The sequence below is a fragment of the Triticum dicoccoides genome, chromosome 6A (assembly GCF_002162155.2).
Source record: "Triticum dicoccoides isolate Atlit2015 ecotype Zavitan chromosome 6A, WEW_v2.0, whole genome shotgun sequence".
Taxonomy (NCBI): Eukaryota; Viridiplantae; Streptophyta; class Magnoliopsida; order Poales; family Poaceae; genus Triticum; species Triticum dicoccoides.
Window position 1 is genome coordinate 410,481,317 of NC_041390.1, and position 24,416 is coordinate 410,505,732.

The 24,416-nt window shown below is 46.0% G+C and overlaps 1 protein-coding gene across 2 annotated transcripts; it reads left to right on the top strand.

The window, feature by feature from the left end:
• The first annotated feature begins 4,640 nt into the window (after positions 1 to 4,640).
• LOC119317049 lies at positions 4,641 to 8,683 on the top strand. Of its 2 annotated transcripts, none has more exons than XM_037591441.1 (6): positions 4,641 to 4,771; positions 5,460 to 5,571; positions 5,656 to 5,982; positions 6,082 to 6,167; positions 8,002 to 8,089; positions 8,210 to 8,683. In XM_037591441.1, exons 2-6 carry the CDS (start codon positions 5,514 to 5,516, stop codon positions 8,347 to 8,349), a joined length of 699 nt encoding a protein of 232 aa, XP_037447338.1. In that variant the 5' UTR covers positions 4,641 to 4,771; positions 5,460 to 5,513; the 3' UTR covers positions 8,350 to 8,683. The 2 variants fall into 2 exon arrangements, with proteins under 2 accessions (XP_037447338.1, XP_037447339.1); XM_037591442.1 differs by having other exon boundaries at positions 4,646 to 4,771; positions 5,457 to 5,571.
• Positions 8,684 to 24,416: the final 15,733 nt, after the last annotated feature.

The following is a 24,416-nucleotide window of genomic DNA, read 5'->3' on the forward strand; positions in this document are numbered from 1 at the left end:
ACCGGGCGGCGGAGGGAGAGGACGCCCCGGGCGGCGGCGGGTGGCGACCCGGGCCGGGAGGGCCGCGCGCGGGCTCTCCGGGCCGGCGCGGTTGGTGGAGGCGGCGGCGACACATGTCACGACGGGAGTGGACGGCGGTAAAGCATCCGGCGGCGGCGGACGTGTCCGCCCACGCGGAGAGGAGCGGGGCTAGGGTTAGGGTAGGAAAGACCCGAGATTTTCGTGGAGGGATCTATATATAGGCATAGAGGGAGCTAGGAGAGTCCAAATGAGGTGCGGTTTTCGGCCACATGATCGTGATCTAACGCTCTAGATGATGGAGAGGGTTTTGGTGGGTTTTGGGCCAAATTGGAGGGATGTTGGGCTGCAACACACACGAGGCCTTCTCGGTCCCTCGGTTAACCGTTGGAGTATCAAACGAAGTCCAAATGGCACGAAACTTGACATGCGGTCTACCGGTAGTAAACCAAGGCCGCATGGCAAGTCTCGGTTCAATCCGGAAATGTTTAACCCCCACACACGAAAAGAAGGTAGAAAGGACCACCGGAGCAGATAGGAGCGCCAAAATGCAAAACGGACAATGGGGAAAAAGCTCGGATGCATGAGACGAACACGTATGCAAATGCAATGCACATGATGACATGATATGAGATGCATGACAGCGACCACAACACACGGAGACAAAAACCCGAAATCGAGGAAATAAAATAACTTAGCACCGGAAACGGCAAGAGTTGGAGTACATATTGGGTAAGTTACATCCGGGGTGTTACATCTATAGTAGCCTTTTCGATGAGTAAGAGTGTCGAACCCAACGAGAAGCAGAAGAAAATGATAAGCAGTTTTCAGTAAGGTATTCTCTGCAAACACTGAAATTATCGGTAACAGATAGTTTTATGATAAGGTAGTTTGTAACGAGTAGCAAGTAATAAAAGTAAATAAGGTGCAGCAAGATGGCCCAATCCTTTTTATAGCAAAGGACAAGCCTGGACAAACTCTTATATGAAGTAAAGAGCTCCCGAGGACACATGAGAATTATTGTCAAGCTAGTTTTCATCACGATCATATGATTCGCATTCGGTACTTTGATAATTTAATATGTGGGTGGACCCGTGCTTGTGTGATGTCCTTACTTGGACAAGCATCCCACTATGATTAACCCCCATTGCAAGCATCCGCAACTACAACAGAAATGTTAAGGTAAACCTAACCATAGCATGAAACATATGGATCCAAATCAGCCCCTTACGAAGCAACGCATAAACTAGGGTTTAAGCTTCTGTCACTCTAGCAACCCATCATCTACTTATTACTTTCCAATGCCTCCCCCTAGGCCCAAACAATGGTGAAGTGTCATGTAGTCGACGTTCACATGACACCACTAGAGGGATGACAATATACATCTCATCAAAATATCGAACGAATACCAAATTCACATGATTACTAATAGCAAGACTTCTCCCATGTCCTCAGGAACAAACATAACTACTCACAAAGCATATTCATGTTCATAATCAGAGGGGTATTAATATGCATAATGGATCTGAACATATGATCTTCCACCAAGTAAACCAACTAGCATCAACTACAAGGAGTAATCAACACTACTAGCAACCCACAGGTACCAATCTGAGGTTTGGATACAAAGATTGGATACAAGAGATGAACTAGGGTTTGAGATGAGATGGTGCTGGTGAAGATGTTGATGGAGATTGACCCCCTCCCGATGAGAGGATCGTTGGTGATGATTTCCCCCTACCGGAGGGAAGTTTCCCCGATAGAACAACTCCGCCGGAGCCCTAGATTGGTACCACCAAGGTTCCGCCTCGTGGCGGCGGAGTCTTGTCCCGAAAGTTTGCTTATGATTTTTTCCTCGACGAAAGACTCCATATAGCAGAAGGGGGCCCATGAGGCTCGTTGCCAGGGTGTGGACCCCCTCTGGAACTTCTGGCGCTCAGTATTTTTTATATATTTTGGAAATAGCTTTCGTGAAGTTTCAGGACTTTTGGAGCTGTGCAGAATAGGTCTCTAATATTTGCTCCTTTTCCAGCCCAGAATCCCAGCTGCCGGCATTCTCCCTCTTCATGTAAACCTTGTAAAATAAGAGAGAATAGGCATAAGTATTGTGACATAATGTGTAATAACAATCCATAATGTAATAAATATCGATATAAAAGCATGATGCAAAATGGACGTATCAGAGCCAACCAATGGTTTGGTCGCGGAGGGGCTGATCTAGTGCTCGTTGAGACATGTTTCATACATAAACAAATTTATGAAACAGTGAGTCGATAACGGGTTTTGGAATATAACCTCGTGTATCGCCTTTCTTAACATGCTAAACAGCCAAAGTGTCACCGCCATTTTTATGAACTCATCATGTGGTATAGAACTGTGCAGCGTGAAGATCCAATTTTTTGCATCCATGTCCTAATTAGGGCATATGTGTTCAACTAAATCTGTGGAGAAAAAGCACAAGGGCTTCTGACCATGGAACAGTCAAGGAATGCAAGTCCCCAAGTATCTTCAAATCCGCAGACGTCATACCGCACATGATGGCCATATTACGATGGTGAAGGAACTCGTTGGTCAGTATGGAGTGTTGCACCAAACGCCACAAGAACACCCTGATTTTGCTTGGCACACAGATCTTCCATAAAGAAGTCCAACTGTTATTTTCTTGACCATGATGATCCATGTCGCCATTTCAGCCAGCTTTCTTTGCTCAACTTAGTATGCAAAATCATTCAATAAGCAGATTGAACTGAAAAGGCACCACGACTGTCCTTGCTCCAAGCCCAAAAATCATCCTACCCTTTTGGTGCATAGCGGGATCTTCAAAATCACTCCAACGTTTATGGGAATGAACACTGTCTTTATTACATCATCTCGCCGGGATGAAGAGGAGGCATCCATGGCAGGAAAAAGTGTAAGATGTTCATGCGTACATAGAGTGGAAACCGTCCACCAAAGAAAACAAACAAACGATGGGCCAATGAAAGAATCCCAGCATGCATTGTGCAGCGCTGCGGTGCGCGTTTCCTCTTTTTTCGTGTGTTATGCGCAAAATAGGATGTGTCCACAAATTTGATGATGTGTGAAATTTCAGGAGCAGCCAAAATTGCGCGCATAGACTAGACTCGGTGGCGTCGCTTGGCTCGTCCACCGTAGTTCTGTTACTAAGGAAAACCACTTACAAAAAATGATTGCTCGGTCTCCATAGAGAAATCCGGCTACACGGATAGATTAAAAAGGAAAATATGTTCATGGATTTTAAAAGATGATCACAAACATTTCAAAATGTGCATGAATTTCAAAAATATTCATAAACTTAAAAAATACTCAAATTTTTAAAAGCTCAAGTAAAGATAAAATTAATGATGGATTTGAAAAATGTCAATAAATTTTGAAAATATTTGTGTATCAACAACAGGGACATCCGAGAACAAAAGTCTTTATTTATTTTAAATTAAAAGGAAAGAAAAACACGGAAAAAACTACCAAGGAAACAAGAAGAAAACCAGTAGAAAATTTTTGCCCCTTAGAAAATCTGAATAATCGAAAACAATCTAGAAAAACCTGTTGTGTGATGTGAGAGTTGTAGAAAGCTTAAACGGGTCAAGGATCAACTCAAACCAAATGCACGAATTCTCCGGAATGGTTTTTGCTCTTTGCTACAAGCGAAGAATATGAACTCTTTAAATTATTTGAAAAAGAAGATTGATGTTTAAGGGCATCTCCAACTCCACTCGCGCTCGTGTTCGCGCTTGGCCCACACTTAAATGACCAAGGATCAAAGTAGACTGGAAGTGGATGAGAGAGTAGAAAAAAAAATTAGTCCAACCCAGGCTAGACTAGCCTGTTGGCATTTTTTATAAAAGAAAACTTCGTGAGCACCAAGCGCTCGAGTCTAGACTTGAACACTAATAGGCTGGCTGCAAACTCCCGTGCCTTGCCAACTGAGCTACGCTCCGTTCTCGATGAGAGAGTAGAAGAAAGAAGGACTGAATGGATACATGGTCGCTCGCGTTCGCGCCCGATCCACGCGAGAGCGAATGCTTGTTGCAGCTGACATGTTACGGGATTCATGCATCAAGATTGGTGAGTGCATTTAATGGTAGATAGGGCGTTCGGGTTGAGAGACTAAAAAACCAATGACATATATTTATCATTTATTATTATCAATTCTATTTTTTTGAACAAATTCAAATTATAACCATATAAAGCGCGAGTTTACAGTTGATCCCGAGCTCATATGCTCATGCATGAACAGTAAAATCCAAAAAATTCTGATTTTTTTTTGTGATGAACATTGATGAATTTTCTAACCGCACGCAAAATTTCAGCAATAACCATTGTTGATTTTTTTTCAGACCTCCATGAATGTCATCTTGACCTAAAATTTTGCACACAATTAGAACATTCATCACAAAAAATCAGAGTTTTTTGAATTTGTTTACGATTATTTTGGATTTTATTGTTCATGAGAGAGCATATGAACCTATCCCCCAGGGCTCCCGATTAGGATTTGGGCTATCCGTCTCGGGCTGGGCCACAACAATAACCGGGCGTGGCCCAACGGCAGTTTCTCGCACCGCCCAGCGAAATCCGACCGTTGCGCTCTCCTCGCCTTTTGCCCTCTTCCTTCCCACCGCGCCGCTCCCGCAGACCCTACCTAAGTTTTCCCCAATTCATTTGGCTCCAATCCATCCCCGAACAAGGCAAAACACGGACAAACCAAGAACAACAACTCCCCAGCGTCTCCGGCGAGGTACTCCTCCTTCTCCCCCCTCTTCCTCTCGCGTCCTGACCCAGGCTCTAAATCTCCCCTATACCTCCGCCGCCGCTTCCGCCTCTCACGCGCATCGCCGTTCGCGTTCTTTCCCCGCCGGGACACCGCGTTCCTGCTGTCTCCGCCCCCGTTCCGCAGCCTTTGGCCATAGGGTTTTGATTGAGGTATGCACGAGGCTGTTCTCATCCAGCGATTACTGAGGTCCCGCCAACCTTCGCGATTTCCGGGGTGCACCACCATCTAGATCCGCCCTGTCCATCCATCTGGTTCGCGTCTTCTTCCTTTTCTTGGGCGGGGTTATGAGCATCGACGCTTCTGTCTTCTGATCTGTTTTCTTGGACACGCCAAGCGTGGTCTTTCTGAACACGCCTTGCATATTTCACAGCGGGATTGCTGTTAACCTAAAATATATGTGAGATCTGGGTTTGCCTTTTCAAAACAACGTATTCTGATGTGTAAATCCTGCGCAAGCTGCAATTTCTACACCACACAACAGGGTAGGGAAGTCCTTGATTCATATCTGTGAGCGGAATCTTGGTTGCCTTCACAAAACAATAGCATTTATTTAAAATCATATGCTGATTGCAAGTTTATTTACAGCACAATAGCATTGAGAACTCGTTGTGTATTGCTTCTGTCGTCTGATTGATTTCCCTTCGCGCAGCAGCATTTAACTCCATCCAGGCTTTCGAGGTACAAGAAGAAAGGCTTCTGTTCGGCCATGGCTTTCCCAGCTCCAGCTGCTGTATTCCTTGATGAGAACCTGCCAATCCATAGAGGTGAGCCTTCTTTCGCTCGAAACTAATTCATGGTATGGAAGTTTCCTGTTGTAAGCGTCTGACGTACTTGTTCCTGGTGGGCAGGCAAGAGGGCTGATGGGCTCAATGCCAGGCCACTGAAACCATCAGCAAAGCCATCAGCAAGGAAGGCTCTGCGGGATGTGTCCAACACCAGCAAGCCCCAAGCGCCTAGCATTCAAAAAGGCCACCCCTTGAAGGATAGGTCCGTCCTGAAAGACAAGTCAGCTCTTCGCAGCCAAGAAGCCATTAAGAAGAACCCACTGAGCAAGACTACAATCTATGCTGATGAAGCCACCAAAAAATGCCATGAATGGGCCAAGGGTGGGGTGGAGGGCACCCACTTCACTGGGAATGATGCTCAGAGGTTGGACAGTGACAAGATAGACAAACGTGAGAATTTGTGTCTTATAGTTTGCTTCATTTGCCTGTTCGTATGTCGGCGGACCTTTTCAATATGTGCATGTAACTGGTTATATCATGTCTGTGCAGGTGTCAAGAAGAAAGTGGAGAAAATAACGTCAGCATTGCATGATTGGTCAGATGTGATATTTGATCCTCTGCTGTTTCCAGCTAAGGTAAGCCACCCACATGCACTGTGTTTTTAAAACTCCTCCAGGTTATTTTGAATGTCTACATACTTCTGTATGCATTTCGTCAGTTCACACGTAAACATTCTGTTAGTATTGCTCTCTTGGTTCAATAGACTGCTAAATTTACATCCGGATTAACTAATTATGGTAACGTTGGCAAACAGGAACAATGTTTATCTCAGTATGCCTTACTTAGCTTTCTTTCATAACCGAATGCACTATATACCTACTGAACTTGCTATGCCTTTTACTATGACATAAGCATAGAAACAAAAATTACATGATTACTTGTTCCACTGTTTCTTTTAGCTAATGTTGGTACATAAATCAATGTGTATAAATTCATAAATGTGATCCTTTCATGCCTCTTGCATGGAGGAACTGTATCATGTCCTTTTACCACAAGAAATATTTGTCATTATTGATTGCTGCAAGCTTGTTCTTTTTATCTGTAGAAGCAATTAAGAAGTAGTAAAAATGTGGACTAGGCAACAAAGATGTACTCCCTCCATTCCAATGAATAAGGCGCACACACATTTCAATAATCAACTTTGACCAAAAATTAGACCAACAAAATGCATGTTATATGTGATAAAAGTTATGCCATTGGATTCATATTCAAAAGAACTTTCAATGGTATAATTTTTAAGTCACTAAAAAATATATTATTGCTGTAATTTACGGTCAAAGTTGGATTTCGAAAAGCATGGGCGCCTTATTCAATGAAATGGAGGGAATAAGTACTTATGGATGTTGCTTCTGAATTCATATAATTCTCTGTTGGATACTCCCCTTGCAGCACTCGACAACTAGCTATAGTTAAACTTGTGGATGATACCCCCCTTGCAGCACTCGACAACTAGCTATAGTTAAACTTGTGGATGATACCGCTGATAATTCTCAATCTGGATTTCCCTAAAATATTTGTTTAAGCTCTCAACCGCAGTTTTATCTGTTTTTTCTTTTGGAAAATTTGTTTATGTATATTAGAATCTTCAACTTTGCTAATTGCTAGTAGCACTGTAGGAATTTGTTTCCACTATGCTGTTGACGGGTGTCTTGTCCTGTTTCAGTTTATTTAATTTGAATTTACCCGCAATGATTATATGGATATGCATACTCATATTAAACAATTTTTATATATTATCTTCTTGCATCTGTTTTGTGAAATAACACATGGCATGTATAAACTGTTGGAAGGGATGATCGAACAGAGAGGAAATATGCGTGAGAGAGACAAGTTTTGTGCAGTATAATCGTACTGCTTTTCTGTTCTTCTTCTCCTCTACTTATTCTTTGGCTACAAACTAACTTGAACTAAAAATGGGCGTTGGACCGAGTTTAACGGCCATGCCTCCCATAGCCACTCGTCCTTCAACCCTACATAGCCGCCCAACGACCATGCCATTGCCATACCATAGCGACTTGTCCTTCTCTCCCCTACATAGCCGCCACAATAACCTTGACTGTGTCATCCTACGGAGTGAACCGGCAGCCCTAGTTCTAAGGAAACAAAGCAAATACTTGGCCAAGACGTGCACATGCACACGTTACATGGCTCCTTATTCAGCTGACTGAAAATCAAACTAGCTAAGGATTATAGGCTAACATAAACCGACAGTCATTGCTTAGTCGTCTAGTATGTTCCCGTTCCTTAGTTTGCCTGGTATGTTCTTGTTGTCGGTCTTTACATGCTAATGAAGATATCCTTGTTTGTCATTTGCTCATGCTCCAGTGAACAACATTTGTTGTTTCTGTTCCTCTCTTTAATGCATTATGTTGATACCAGAAATGTAATATCTGTTTGTTGACGATTCAGACAGTTGCACCGTTTCATGAAGAAGTAAATGTGCTGGAACTGGAGCCTGAGATTCTTCCAGACATCAGTGGGCGTCTCTCGATTTCAGGTCTCTTTCTCCTCGGACATTCATAGGCTCACTCTAGTTCGTTTAACATGTCGCATTACGTGGCAATCTGCAATTTTGTTTCAGTTTTCTCACATGTAACTTGCGTACATTTGCATCCAGGCGATAAGGCAAAGCTGACTGAAGATTCTTTTGATGAAGTTGAGCTTGATAGCTACTCATTCCTGGAGGACAAGCCTGTTGAGTTTCAGCTGAGAGACGAGATAAGTCTTTATCCGTGGAGCCTGGAGTCAGTGAACTGAAGCTCTGCCCACCTGAAAAAACTTCAAACTCCACTGCTGTCACTGCCTTTGCAACACTGCTTGCTCAGGAGCAGTCGACTGAAGAATTAGAATGCTAGATGCTGCTGTTCTTTCCTCCCGTCTGTTGTGATGGGTGAACCTTCTACCGGGTTTCAGCGTTGCAGTGGAAGCAGCTTAGCTTCCTGTTTGTTTTGGCTGAGATGCTTTTTCAGTCAGTGATGTGTAAACGGTCGCATAAGATCGCTCCTCTATTGTGAACTGTGCGGGTTTGATCTCTGATTTTTCAGCTTGGTCATCAGTTAACTGTCTTTTGCCAAAATTGAAACTTTCATAACACATACACGGTTTTATGGAGAGGGTGGTTTTGGAATAGAACTTTGGTTTGTGCAAAGAAAGCATTTTGCTAAGTGGATAGATGAGTCAGCCAAAGTCACTTCATTCTTTATTAAAAGCAGAACGCATTAGCAGGTAAAGAATCTGCCTGTTTAGATAGTCATGACCAAGCTTCTCATTTCCTCAAATTGGAGCTTTGCCGTGCATTCACTAACCTTGTCCTATAACTCCTTAAACTTCCTCCCAAATCTTATTTTCTAAAAATTGAGCAGTTAAAAAACTGGGCGCACCTAGTCCTTTCTCTATATTTAACTCCCTAATAACAGTTTTGTGACGGATTATTCCATACTTCAACACAAATATTTCAAACAATTGCACAATAATTTAAACAATTGAAATGCACCGCTTCCAACAATTCAGCTAAAAACCATAGTCCACCCAATCCAATAATTTAACTAAAAACATAATCTTAGTTCATCGAAAAGCCACCAAATCCAACAAGATCGAAAAACCACCACATGGCACATACTTCATCAAAAGCCACCATCAAACTCCACCAAAGATGACTGCCAAAGAGATTTCAATGTAGCCTATTACCTTGTGTATGCTACAATTTAAATATAAGGAATACGTTTGTCTTTTGACGAAACGTAGACCTCACAGTAAGAGTGGTTAGTTTGCAAATGAGCAGTAGATCTCACCTCATTACCTTATGATTCAAATGGGGTTTTCTCCGGAAACGGGATGAGAACAATAAGGTGGTGAGATATAAAGCAAGACTCGTAGCACAAGGTTTCACGCAGAAACCCGACATTGATTTCACTGAAACATATTCTCTAGTAATGAGTGGAACCACTTTCCGATATCTTATATCTTTGGCAGTGCAAAATCGTCTATCCATGCAGTTGATGTACGTCGTGACCGCATATCTTTACGGATCACTAGATTCAGACATATATATGAAGGTTCCTGACGAAATCTCTGTCCCGAATAAAAGTGCAAAACGCAACATGTATCGTGTAAAGCTGAATAAGTCATTATATGGCTTAAGGCAGTCGAGACGGATGTGCACTGGTACACGTCGGTGCTATACAAACGGTTTTTAACCCCTTTTCGCGACGTCATTTGGAACCGTCGCCAAGTGAGTGCGGGCGATAGGGGGTCCTTCCCACACGATCCAGAAACCGACGGGATAGGGAGCCAAGATGTATATACAGTACTCCTACTCGTTCGGTATTCTGTGGTGCTACGTTTACGATGCGCGGCCCATCACAAACGGTTCACTATTATAGAATGTGTATTATAAGCATACAATCACACACATTCGCTTTTCCCAAACCGTATGCAATAACTAATTAAGAAGATTAACTAATTGCCCTACGAGTGTCGGACAGGATTACGAAACATCGGGCCGTCGTAATATCGTCGTACACGACAACTAGCGCACACGCTATTCTGTGGTGCACCGTTTACGATGCATACTTCATCAGAAACAGTTCATGGTTGCGAATCGTGTACGATAAGGCAACTATCACAAACGTTTAGTTTGCCAGCATCGTTTGTGATATTGTTTGACATCGCACACGCTTTGCAAACGGCAACTGAGTGCATGCTTGCACACGTTTCCTCTCTGTGAACTGTGTCGGATTATGGTGTATATCGTAAACGTTTGTATTTTACCAATCGTGTGTGCCATAATGACCTGGAGAGCGTAATTTAGTTCCTGCTATTTTAAATTGTACCGGATTTGAATTTGAATGTATGCTATAGCTTTATTCATATCCATCAGGTTCAAACAACCAATGCATTATTCGATTCATAGGTACATATGTTCAAGAATTACATAAGAACCAAATAAAGAATGATGAACCACATTTGTATACTTGTACTATTAAAGACGGTAAAGAAAGAGGTGAAATACATTCTGGTTGCTAAACAAGGTGAAGCGGAATGCTCATATTGTGCCCTCCTCCATGCAGAAGGCACGCGCGACTTTAGTCCAACCCCTTGTGATGGACGACCGTCCATCCTTCACGATCTTTATGAAAACATCTAGATAATCATCGTGTTCTAGTAAAAATACGTTAACCTTTGCATGCCCACCAATCATGTAGTTTGAGAGATAATCTTGAGTAAACTACTTTGACAACCACTGCAAAGGAAAAAAATTCATATATTGTCATCTAACACAACTCATTATGGCAGTAAAAAGAAGGCTGCAGAGTTCTTACTTACCATCCTGCAGTTTGCTGTTGTCTTGGATAAAGTGTAAACAAATAGTTTAATTGCCATCTTTTGACCCATTTTACTAACAATCTTTTATCAACTTCCTCACTTGATGCTGGTTCATCGATATCTCATTGCCCCATACGCAGAAAGGGCCGAAGCACGGATCTTTACCAACGACATATGTACCTAAAATCATCAAGTTAATATTAGAAGCTAAACAACAATTGCACAATGATGTAGTACAACACTATTTTATAATATCTTATAACATCCAATATACTCACATATTAGATGAATTAACATCTTATATTATGGGCCCCGAAGAAGTTTATTGTAGTCTTACAAATTATCGGCTGATTAACTACTGCTGTATCCATGGGTTAGAGTTAGTTTGAGCTAGTTCAAGCTCAAATAGACCTAAAGTATATCCAATACATACACCAAATTTTGGCATTTGGTATCCTAAGAGGTCATCTTTTGATCTTGTTGGCTATTCCGACTCGGACTATGCCAGAGACAAGGTTGATAGAAAGTCCACTTCGGGTACTTGTCAATTTCTTGGTAGATCTCTTGTGTCTTGGTCTTCCAAGAAACAAAACTCGGTATCCTTATCCACCGCCGAAGCAGAATACATTGCCACTGGTTCATGTTGTGCTCAATTACTTTGGATGAACCAAACTCTTAAAGATTATGGGATCAATGTGAAACATATTCCATTGCTTTGTGACAATGAGAATGCTATTAAGATTGCTCACAATCCCGTGGAACATTCTCGAACTAAGCATATTGAAGTTCTTCATCATTTCATTCAAGGTCATGTTGCTAAAGGGGACATTGATCTTTAGCATGTTCGTACCGATAAGCAATTGGCGGATATATTCACCAAACCTCTTGATCAGAAAGTCTTTTGCCGTTTGAGAGGTGAATTGAACATCATTGATGCTTCAAACTTGGAGTAGGAACTCCATTTGGATACATGCAAGGCATGAATCTCTAACAAATACTTGATATTTCTCTTATGATGATATTCATATGTCTTGGATATATTTGCACCCTTGCATATTATCTAACCCTTGTAGGTACTTGGATGAATCTAAATCTATGAGATAGCAACCCACTCACATCTTGAGCACTCCAAGTGGTGCTCCCAACCATTCTTGTGCTACATCAACCTTGAGCACCCCACGCAAGTTCAACTACATGATCAAGATCAACACCACCATCCAAGGTATGTCATTCCATCTTGGAGAAGCTTTACCTCAAGACATAGGTCAAAGCAACTCAACAAGATGTGAATACATCAAATGCTTAAACGAAAAATGGTAACCCCATTTTTGAGCTTAAACGATGAGTATGACTTACGATCAAGTATTCTTACTTGACTCCTTAGTCAATATACTCTAACATAGGTGACTTTGTCACCGCCCAATTCTAGATGAAGTTCTCTAGTGTTTCCTTGAGTTTTTGCAAACTTCATCTAGATTTCCTTTTTCTTTGTTTGTTCTGCATTCCCTGCATCCAATTCCTTGCAAATCCTTGTGAGATCTTTCTTGTCTAGTGAGCTGAGGTGACAAGTGTTTTCTCTGTGATAAACTCGATCACACCGGTTTGTTGTTTTCGGCCCAACCGAGCTCTTTCGGTGCAAACGGAACACACCACTCGGTGCAACCGATTTCACTACAGGAAAGACAACTTGCCACCAGTTCTTGCATTCTTTTTGCTCGAGATCCACTCAATGATTCTTGTCCTCTACCAGCATCACATTCGACTTGCTGCTTTGCTTTGTGACTCAAGGACTGAACGCATTTGTAACAAACATCCAGAAGAGCCCTTCTTGGAAATTGATGTCAAAGGGGGAGAGAGAGATCACATCAAAGCTTAATCATTTCTATAGGGGGAGAGAGAATACTCAGGGGGAGAGTTCTTCAATGAGAAAAAGTATCACATCAAAGACCCTGGATGCTTGGTGTTCAAGAGGAGAGAAGTTACATGTCTTTAAGAGGGGAAAGACATGTTCATATTTGATTGTTTGCATTTGCTCTTTTTTCTTTCGTTGCTCTGATTTTCTGTTCCCTATCTTCTCCTAGTATCCCAAGCAAGATTCGGGGGAGCAAGACATCTAAGGGAAGGAAATCCTTGAATTCATTGCATATCTTTACCTTTGGTGACATGTCTATATCCAATAGAGTACTCAATACTCACTCTCTACATGTCATCCCAGTCTTGGTACTCTTGTGGTTTCTTTTTTTCTGGCTAGTAGATGTATCTGTGTTATCTAACCTTGTTTACTCAGGTTCTTTCCTACTAAGCCAACTCAAGACCACAAGGTAAGTATATGCATCACACTCATGTGCATGAGGACTTCTTGCTGATGTACATATTGCTTGCAAGAAAGACTCATGAGCATGTAGGTACATTTCCTATATTTACATCTTTTGCTTTGATGCATACAGCCAAGATACATGTAACACATTGCTTACTCTGTCATGCTATGCATTCACATGCTCTTATATTCCATATTTACATGATTGCATACATATAGGGGGAGCCTATGCATGTTACATGTCTTCCCAAAGCTTTTCCTGTTATTCTCTATATCTTTATCTAAAGCTTTGATGTATGTTGTTATCTGAGGGAGTCCTGGATTAGGGGGTGTTCGGATAGCCGAACTATACCTTCAGCCGGACTCCTGGACTATGAAGATACAAGATTGAAGACTCCGTCCCATGACCGGAAGGGACTTTCCTTGGCGTGGAAGGCAAGCTTGGCGATACGGATATTCAGATCTCCTACCATTGTAACCGACTCTATGTAACCCTAACCCTATCCGGTGTCTATATAAACCGGAGGGTTTTAGTCGTAGGACAACATACACATCAACAATCATACCATAGGCTAGCTTCTAGGGTTTAGCCTCTCTGATCTCGTGGTAGATCTACTCTTGTACTACCCATATCATCAATATTAATCAAGCAGGACGTAGGGTTTTACCTCCATCGAGAGGGCCCGAACCTGGGTAAAACTTCGTGTCCCTTGCCTCATGTTACCATCCGGCCTAGACGCACAGTTCGGGACCCCCTACCCGAGATCCGCCGGTTTTGACACCGACATTGGTGTTTTCATTGAGAGTTCCTCTGTGTCGTCGCCGTCAGGCTCGATGGCTCCTACGATCATCGATAGCGATGCAGTCCAGGGTGAGACCTTCCTCCCCGGACAGATCTTCGTCTTCGGCGGCTTTGCACTGCGGGCCAATTCACTTGGCCACCTGGAGCAGATCGAAAGCTACACCCCTGTCCGTCAGGTCAGATTTGGAAGTTTAAACTACATGACTGACATCCGCGGGGACTTGATCCTTGACGGATTCGAGCCACTGCCGAGCGCGCGGCACTGTCCCGACGAGCATGATCTAGCTCTGCCGCCGAACAGTGCCCTAGAGGCCGCACCCGCATCGGCTCCGATCCTTAATTCGGAGCCAACTGCGCCGATCGAGGATGGGCGGTTGGACGCCGCCTCGGGGGCTGCGATCCCAACGGCGATTGAGACGAACACCAGCCCCGCACTCCGCGAGACTCATGACTCCAAGGAGCAGGACCCCTTTCCGGACTCCGAACCCTCCGCGCCCCGGCCAATCGAATCCGATTCGGCGCTGATCATGGAGTTTACTACCGCGGACATCTTTCAGCACTTGCCTTTTGGCGATATTCTGAAACCACTGAAGTCTCTCTCTTTATCAGGAGAGCCCTGGCCGGATTGCGGCCAGCAAGGTGGGGATTCGGACGATGAAGAAATTCAAAGCCCACCCACCACCCACTTTGTAGCCACTGTTGACGATTTAACCGACATGCTCGACTTCAGCTCAGAAGACATCGACGGTATGGACGCCGATGAAGGAGACGGTGAAGAACCAGCGCCTATTGGGCCTTGGAACGCCACCTCGTCATATGACGTATACATGGTGGACGCACCAAAAGATGACGACGAGGAGCGGAAGGACGCACCGAAGGCTTGTTCCCTCGAAAAGCAGTCAAAGCGGCGACGCAAGTGCCGCCCCAAATCCCGCCTCGACAGAAATAACGATCACATAGACCTAGCATTGGAGCAGGGCGAACCGCTGCCGGACAACGGCAATCCGGATAATCAAACCGAACAAACAAATCCTATCAAGGATAATGGTCCGGACGACATAACGTCGAACAGACACCTGGAGCAGCAGACTGCCCGTAAAAGGCTTGTTGCCACCGCGAGGAGTCTGAAAAAACAGAAGCAAAGGCTCAAGGTTGCGCAAGACACACTCCACATTAGATGGAGCAAAATACTCAACACAGCAGCGAGGTACGGCAATAATCGCCCCTCCAAGAGCTACCCAAAGCGGAAGCTGCTACCCGAATTCGATGAGGAGGCCGCAGACCCCCCACAACCAAATATCAAAGCAGCCACCTGGTCGGATAGACGACCCCTCTACCAACACAGAACGGCATACAACGCCGCTCACAATACAAAACACAACCTAGGCGAGGGTTCGTACCCAAAGGACGTCGCAACAAGATCCATCTATGGACCACACAAGCGCCCCCCAGCATACAATGCAACACAACAAGTATCCGAACAACGCGGCACACCCAGCTACAGGGGTGCCGCACACCCCTTGTGTTTCACCGATGAGGTGCTGGACCATGAATTTCCAGAGGGATTCAAACCCGTAAACATAGAGGCATACGACGGAACAACAGACCCTGGGGTTTGGATTGAGGACTATATCCTTCATATCCATATGGCTCGAGGAGATGATCTCCACGCAATCAAATACTTACCCCTCAAGCTCAAAGGGCCAGCTCGTCACTGGCTCAAAGGCCTCCCCGAAAGCTCCATTGGAAGCTGGGAAGAGCTCGAAGACGCCTTTCGGGCAAATTTTCAAGGGACTTATGTCTGACCTCCGGATGCGGATGATCTGAGCCATATAACTCAGCAGCCCGGAGATTCAGCCCGAAAGCTTTGGAATAGGTTTCTTACTAAAAAGAACCAGATTGTCGACTGTCTGGACGCCGAAGCCTTAGCGGCTTTCAAGCATAGCGTCCGTGACGAATGGCTCGCCAGACACCTCGGCCAAAATAAGCCGAGAACGATGGCCGCATTAACAAACCTCATGACCCGCTTTTGCGCGGGTGAGGACAGCTGGCTAGCCAGATGCAGCACCAGCGATCCCAGTACATCAAAAGTTAGAGATGGAAACGGGAAATCACGGCGCAACAGAAATAACAAACGCCGGAATAAAGAAGACAGCACAAAGGGCACGGCAGTAAATGCCGGATTCAAAAGCTCTCGGCCAGGTCAAAAGCCACCCACTAAAGGCACTAGGGATGAACTGTCCAGCCTCAACAAAATTCTGGACCAAGTATGTCAGATCCACAGTACCCCGGGTAGACCTGCTAATCATACCCACAGAGAATGTTGGGTCTTCAAGCAGTCCGGCAAGCTCAACTCCGTACACAAGGGGGAGGACACACCAAGTGAAGGCGAGGACGAGCCCCCCAAGCAAGACACAGGGGAACAAAAGAAATTCCCACTAGAAGTCAAAACAGTAAACGTACTACACATGATCAAGGGAAAAAACAATGCGGCACCCCCAGGAAAATATACCCAAGTGCCTGTCACCTCAAAGTCCTGCCAATGGTCATCTCAACTGATCACTTTCGACCATCGTGATTACTCAGCAAGTATCCAACACGCAGGATGGGCTGCCTTGGTATTAGACCCAGTAATTGGCGGATATCACTTCACATGAGTCTTGATGGACGGCTGCAGCAGCCTAAACCTAATATGCCAGGCCCAGGGGCTCATTGTACGGGCTTCCTCCTACTACAAGTTATATTCGGCTCCCCCGATAACTTCCGCCGCGAGCATTTAACTTTCCACATCACTCCGTTTCAAAGTGGCTATCAAGCACTGCTAGGACGCGAAGCTTTCGCTCGCTTTAATGCAATACCACACTATGCCTCCCTCACACTCAAGATGCCCGGTCCACGTGGCATCATTACAGTGCACGGAGATATCAAGCGCTCTCTGCGCGCCGAAGAGAGTGAGTCTGCCTTGGCAGCCGAACATTAAAGACGTCCGGACCAGCGATCGAGTCCGGCGCCGCTATTTACACCGAATAAGTGATCACACCCCTATTCGTCAATACAAGGGGCTCAACGCACGCAGACAAGTGACAATTTCTTATCATCTTCAATTATACATGGTTTCTTTAAAAACTATCTTTTTGCACGACAACTCTTTCACTTAACTTCCTCTCTTTTACAGACGATCATCGTGCTACACCCGTCCAGGATACGGCACAACGGAGACACAGGCGCAGACGTGCAGCAGGGACCCGCTCAAAGGATTCTTTTTAGATTAAGACCCTGCGTAAACCTTTTTTATTGTCTCTTGTTGATACATATCCACTGTTGTGAAGGATGCTGACGTCTTGGCATGTGGCCACGCCAGAACAATGCACGTACCTGGACACAAGGGGCTTCTTACAAAGGCCATTATTTAGGCCCGGTCTATACCACAAAGACCGAATACCTTAGGGAGTGTTCGGCGTCGCGAGTTTGGCCCTATATGCATCAGCTCCGAATCATTGTCTTTGGTCAAATGTTGGGTTTGCCCGGCTCCTGTGTTTTGGTGCCTTACGTTCCGCTTTACCGGCTAAGGTAGCACCAGGAGAACTACTGCGACTGTGCCCTGGTTCATCCGGACGAGCACCTCAGTAGAGAAAGCCGAAAACTGACTGTCATGATATAGCATGAGACTGGTCAACCACTCGATGACCCGTGGGAATGTTAGAATTCCTCTGCCTTAATGAAGGGTCATTTTCCGGCCAGGCATATATGCACCCCGAGATCGGGAGAGTGCGGAACCACCAGGGGCTATCTAGTAGCCCCACTGTCAAACTCCTATGGCTAAGTGAAAGTGTTAAAGCATTATAGTCCGGTTGCCTCACTCGCTCCGCTATCACCTCCTTAATAGGACCAAGACGTTGGGTTAAGTGTGAACGCGTGTTTTTGCTAGCACCCCCGCATTATATGCGTGGGGGTTGAAGCCGACGACTGCAATCTTTCAGGTTATACACATGTATACAAAAACGGCCGCCCAGGAGGCATCATATTACTTTCAGACAAAAGTATAAAAATAGCCTTATAAAACTCTATAAAAGCATTTCGCTTACAATGAGATTACATATCACTCAAACATAATAATTTTTGAGCACTGGGTCTCTACCAAACGGGCACCCTCAAGAACTTCTTCAAAGTAGTGCTCAGCAGCCTTTCGACCTATGGCCGAATCCCGCGCTGCAACATTGGTAGCATCCATCTCCGCCCAGTATGCCTTGACATGGGCAAAGGCCATCTGTGCACCCTCTATGCACGCCGACCTCTTCATCGCATCAATGCGCGACATCACATTGAGTAACTGCTGCACCAAGCTGAAATAGCTGTTCGGTTTTGACCCTTCCGGCCATAACTGATCCACAACAGACCTCATGGAGAGTCCGGGCAACCTATTTAGTTTGGCCCATTCGGCTAATTGGTCAGTCAATGAAAGTGGACGCTCGGGAGTATGGAATTGTCTCCAAAACAGCTGGTCTACTCCATGGTCCGTCTGACCCTGGAAGTACTTGGCCGCATCGGCAGCGCTCGCCGCCAAATCCATATACACATCCTCCGAGCTCCACAGCCGATCCAGGGGGGCATACCGTGGATCTCCGAACTTCCTCCGCAACATAAAAGATTTCCCAGCTACAATATCCTCGGCTTCCCGCAGCTCCTCCTTCTTTGCCCTCATAGCAGAGCAGAGGTCCTTTCTCGTCACAGCAGCCTTCTCAAGGTCCGATGCCTTTGCCTGGTTTTCCTTTTCAACAACCCGGCAACGGTCGGCGGCGGCTTTTAATTCTATGGCCATCTTGGCCATCTTGTCTCGGCTCTCGCCATGTGCGGCCTTCTCGGCTTGCAACTCTTCGGCCGCCTTTAAAGCAGCCGCATTACCCAACCTCGGTTGTTCCTTGGCTCGGGCAAGTTCTGCCCGCAAGGCTTCAACAGTGGCAGCCCCATCTGCAGTCACAACATATTAAAGATACTGGCATCGTGCTACTCTTCCTATGTGATGTTCACCAAATAATGACACTTACCCTGTGCCTTGTCAAGCCTTTTGTTAACAAGCTCGATGTTGGCGTCTGCCGCATCCAACTACCGTTCTAAATGGGCAAAGTCGCTAGTCCAGCTAGCCACTGGAGCTTCCATCACCTGCACATCGAGGCAGTATGGTTATTACCTGGGAATATGATCCTCCGTTCGTCGTTGTTTCTGACGACAACCAGAGTCTCAGGGTCTACTATCTACACATGGCACACCTAGTATGTGCAGGACTATCATACATTATTTTACGTACCTCAAAACCTGTCAGTAGACTCATAAAAGCTTCATGCAATCCGCTTTCGGCGGACAGTATTCTCTCCATCACCGTATCCATCAGCACACGGTGTTCATCTGAGATGTCCGCTCGCCCCACCAACTCCCTCAGCACATCCGATCACGCACTAGACGGTGCCAGACTCTTTTGTCTGCTCTTTTCGGGAGCCGGACACTGGGAGCTTTGGGGGTCAATGGGATTATCTTCTGGCCTCACCAGACTCGGAGAGGCCCTCCGCGACGACACTTCAGGGTCGCCCGCTTCCGGAGCGGAGGAGTCCGGAGGAGGCATTTCGCTCTCCATCATCTCTGGAAGAAGATCCCCCGAAGACTAGCTCATTTGAGAGGGGCTAAGGCCCAAACTGCTAAGATATATGCGGTGTTATTTTCTCAGAAGAAAAAGATGGCATATCTATACTGTTAAAGTATTCCGGGTCACTTAGGACTCGCGGGAGAATCGATCCCCCCGCGGACTTTGTGCGGCAACAACACCCCCCAAGGTAGGACCCTTGGTGGGAGACTTCTTCTCCCGTTTGGAAGCTTCGGCTTCCGAATCCCCGGGCTCGGTCCTTTTCCTCTTCCGGTCATCTTCCTTCATGGAGACGCCTGCTCCCTCGGTTAGAATGGGCAGCGTTGGGGGCCCGCATCCGCCCTTACTGTCCTCCGCAGCATCTTCCTTCAAGGGCTCCGGGCAAGGTGCGATCTGGAGCATCTTTTCCAAGACCGGATTTTCCAAACCCTCAAGGAGGGGGGACGAACACCGAATCAACTTTGCCTTTGCTAGCCAGTCCTGATCAAAAGGCAAACTCTCAGAAATAACTTCGTAACAAATGAGAGACAATATGTTCGGCCGGAAGATGCCTTACCTATTCGGCGGTGCGGTCACTACTCAGGCCCACGTCCTCGGTGATTTCCGGACACTCCACCTGAGGTCCGAAGAATGACTTGTACATCTCCTCGTGCGTCAGGCCGAGGAAATTTTGAATGGCGCATGGTCCCTCGGGATTAAACTCCCACAAGCGGAGAGGCCGGCGTTTGCAAGGCTGGACTTGGCGAACCAGCATAACTTGTGCTACCGCAACCAAACTGAAATCTCTGTTAAAGAGATCTTGAATGCGTCTTTGCAGTATAGGCACGTCCTTGGCCGGACCCCAGCTCAATCCTCTGCTAATCCATGACATCAGTTGTGGTGGAGGGCCCGGGCAGAAGACAGGGGCGGCCGCCCACTTGGCACTTCTAGGAGCCGTGATGTAGAACCACTCCTGTTGCCACAATTCAGACACCTCTGGAATGGAACCTTTGGGCCATGCAGCTCCCGTCATCTTGCGTATTGAGGCACCTCCACACTCCACATGTTGCCCCTCGATCATCTTCGGTTTTACTTCAAAGGTCTTGAGCCATAGGCCAAAGTGAGGGGTAACCCGGAGGAAGGCCTCGCACATAACAATAAATGTCGTGATATGAAGAAAGGAGTCCGGAGCTAGATCATGGAAATCTAGCCCGTAGTAAAACATCAAGCCCCTGACAAAAGGATCCAATGCAAGGCCTAGACCTCGGAGGAAGTGGGAGACGAACACGATGCTCTCGTTGGGTTCGGGGGAGGGGACGGCCTGCCCCCCCGGAGGCAACCGATGCAGAATCTCGGCGGTCAGATATCTGGCCTCCCTCAACTTTTTGACGTCTTCTTCCGTGACGGAAGAAGGCACCCATCGGCCTTGAAGGCTAGATCCGGACATGACTGAAGGTTCGGAGCACCTGACCTGAACTTTGGGCATTTGAGCTTGAGGTGGGGGAAGGATTCGATTGAGCACGGGAGGGAAAAATAAAAGGCCTCGTCCCTTTATAAAGAGGGTGGATATCGAGCGTCCTCCCCGTGTCTGTTTGGACTTGCCTATGATCTAGGAGTCCTAGAAGCGGTTGGGTTACCCACGCCCGTATTGATGAGAATCCCAGAATAAGGGGACACGATCTCTGCTTTGACAAGACGTGCCAAGGAAACCGCCTCGCATAACCGCTAAGATGGGACAGTAAAACTGTTCGAATAAAAGCTTGGCCGTGGTGTGATGTCACACTACGGAATACGTCAGCAGATTAGATTTGTGTAAATATTATTCTCTCCATGGCAATATGTGGAAACTTATTTTGCAGAGCCGGACACTATCTTTGTGTTCAAAATCTTCTATGAAGTACTTGGAGGAGGAACCCGCCTTGCAATGCCGAAGACAATCTGCGCGCCGGACTCGTCGTCATTGAAGCCTGGTTCAGGGGCTACTGAGGGAGTCCTGGATTAGGGGGTGTTCGGATAGCCGAACTATACCTTCAGCCGGACTCCTGGACTATGAAGATACAAGATTGAAGACTCTGTCCCATGATCAGAAGGGACTTTCCTTGGCGTGGAAGGCAAGCTTGGCGATACGGATATTCAGATCTCCTACCATTGTAACCGACTCTATGTAACCCTAACCCTATCCGGTGTCTATATTAACCGGAGGGTTTTAGTCCATAGGACAACATACACATCAACAATCATACCATAGGCTAGCTTCTAGGGTTTAGCCTCTCTGATCTCGTGGTAGATCTACTCTTGTACTACCCATATCATCAATATTAATCAAGCAGGACGTAGGGTTTTACCTCCATCGAGAGGGCCCGAACCTGGGTAAAACTTCGTGTCCCTTGCCTCCTGTTACCATCCGGCCTAGATGCACAGTTCGGGACCCCCTACCCGAGATCCGCCGATTTTGACACCAACATCATCAATTACCAAAAAGGGGGAGATTGAAAGCACAAGTGCTCCCCGGGTGATTTTGGTAATTAATTCAACATATCTCTTGTTGGACTAATACTTTCATCTAGCATATTTTAGATAAGTCCAACAGTGGAGTGGCATGGACTAGAGGATGTGGGACCCCTTCAAGATGATGAAGACAAATGATTGGCTCAAGCTCAAAGCTCAGGACTCTACATTTTTCATTTTAGTGATCCGAGATCACATTGAGTCCATAGGAAAGCCAATACCATTAAGAGGGGATGAGGTGTTGCTTAATGGCTTGCTTGCTCAAAGTGCTTAGTGATATGCTCCAAAGCCCTCAACCACTTTCTCATATCCACATTTGTCCCAAACCAAAAGTCAAACTCGGCCCACCGAAACTTTCTATCTAGCGCCATCGCGTTCTCTTGACATAGCCACTGCCAGAAATCCTAATCAATTCGGTCTCACCGATGGGATCTCGGTATCACCGAGATGCGCTTGCAAACTCTCTGTTGCCTATTGCATTAATTTCAGTCTCACTGAAACATGTCATCGGCCCCACCGAGTTTGCTTGGCCAACTCTCTGTTTAGCTTATTACCAAAATCGGTCCCACCGAATTTGTGTAATCGGTCCAACCGAGATGAGGCTTTACCCTAACCCTAGCACATCGGTCCCACCGAGTTGATCAAGTCAATCCCACCGAAAACCCTAACAGTCACATTATGAACTAAATTGGTCTGACCGAGTTGTATGACTCGGTCTCATCGAGTTTGGTGATTTGTGTGTAACGGTTAGATTTTGTGTGGAGGCTATATATACCCCTCCACCCACTCTTCATTCATGGAGAGAGCCATCATAACATGCCTACATTTCCAACATACATTTTCTGAGAGAGAACCACCTACACTTGTGTTGAGGTCAAGATACTTCATTCCAACCACATAAATCTTGATCTCTAGCCTTCCCCAAGTTGCTTTCCACTCAAATCATCTTTCCACCAAATCCTATCCCATGAGAGAGAGTTGAGTGTTGGGGAGACTATCATTTGAAGCAAAAGAGCAAGGAGTTCATCATCAACACACCATTTGTTACCTCTTGGAGAGTGGTGTCTCCTAGATTGGTTAGGTGTCACTTGGGAGCCTCCGTCAAGATTGTGGAGTTGAACCAAGGAGTTTGTATGGGCAAGGAGATCGCCTACTTCGTGAAGATATACCCTAGGGAGGCAAGTCCTTCGTGGGCGATGACCATGGTGGGATATACAAGGTTGCTTCTTCGTGGACCCTTTGTGGGTGGAGTACTCCACGGACTTGCGCAACCGTTACCCTTCGTGGGTTGAAGTCTCCATCAACGTGGATGTACGATAGCACCACCTGTGGGAACCACGCCAAAATCTCCGTGTCTCCAATTGCGTTTGCACACTCCAATCCCATCCCCTTACATTCTTGCAACTTGCATGACTTACTTTCCGCTGCTCATATACTCTTGTCATGCTTGCTTGAGATGTATTGTGAATGTTCAAACTTGTGCCAAAACTCCACTTCAACCTAAAGAAATTGAAAACCGTAACTTTTCTTGATAAGAGTCTATTCACCCCCTCTAGACACCTCTTCTCGATCCTACAGGCGGCTTTGCACGGTGGGCCAACTCGCTTGGCCATCTAGAGCAGATTGATAGCTACGCCCCCGGCCATCATGTCAGATTTGGAAGCTTGAACTACGTCGCAGACATCCGCGGAGACTTGATCTTCGACAGATTCAAGACCGCGGCGGTAGCCGCTCCCTGTCACCATGATAAACATGGATTAAATCTGTCATCAAACTACACCCAGGAGATAGAACGTGCAACTGCTTCGGCTCTAGATCCGGAGCAGGTCACACTATCCGAGGACGGGAGGCTCAACCCCGCGATGGAGGCCACAGACTCAGCGGCGTTGGAGCCGCACACAGACCCAACCTCAAGTGAGATCTTTGTTACTAGAACCTCAGACACGTTTCCGGCTACAGGTTTCAAAGCATGTGCGTCCGCGCATGAAGAGCTTGATCGGTCGTCGATCGTTGAATTCAGCTCCACGGACATCTTCCGACACTCACCTTTAGGCGACGTGCTAAACTCATTAAAAACACTCTCCCTAGCGGGGGACTCACAACCGAATTATATCTGGTTTGAACTGGAGGCGATGACGGAGAATTTCGCTTCCCACCCCCCGCCCACTTAATAGCCACTATCGAAGACCTAACTGACATGCTCGATTATGGCTCCGACAACATCAGCGGTATGGACGACGATGCCGGAGAAGAAGAGG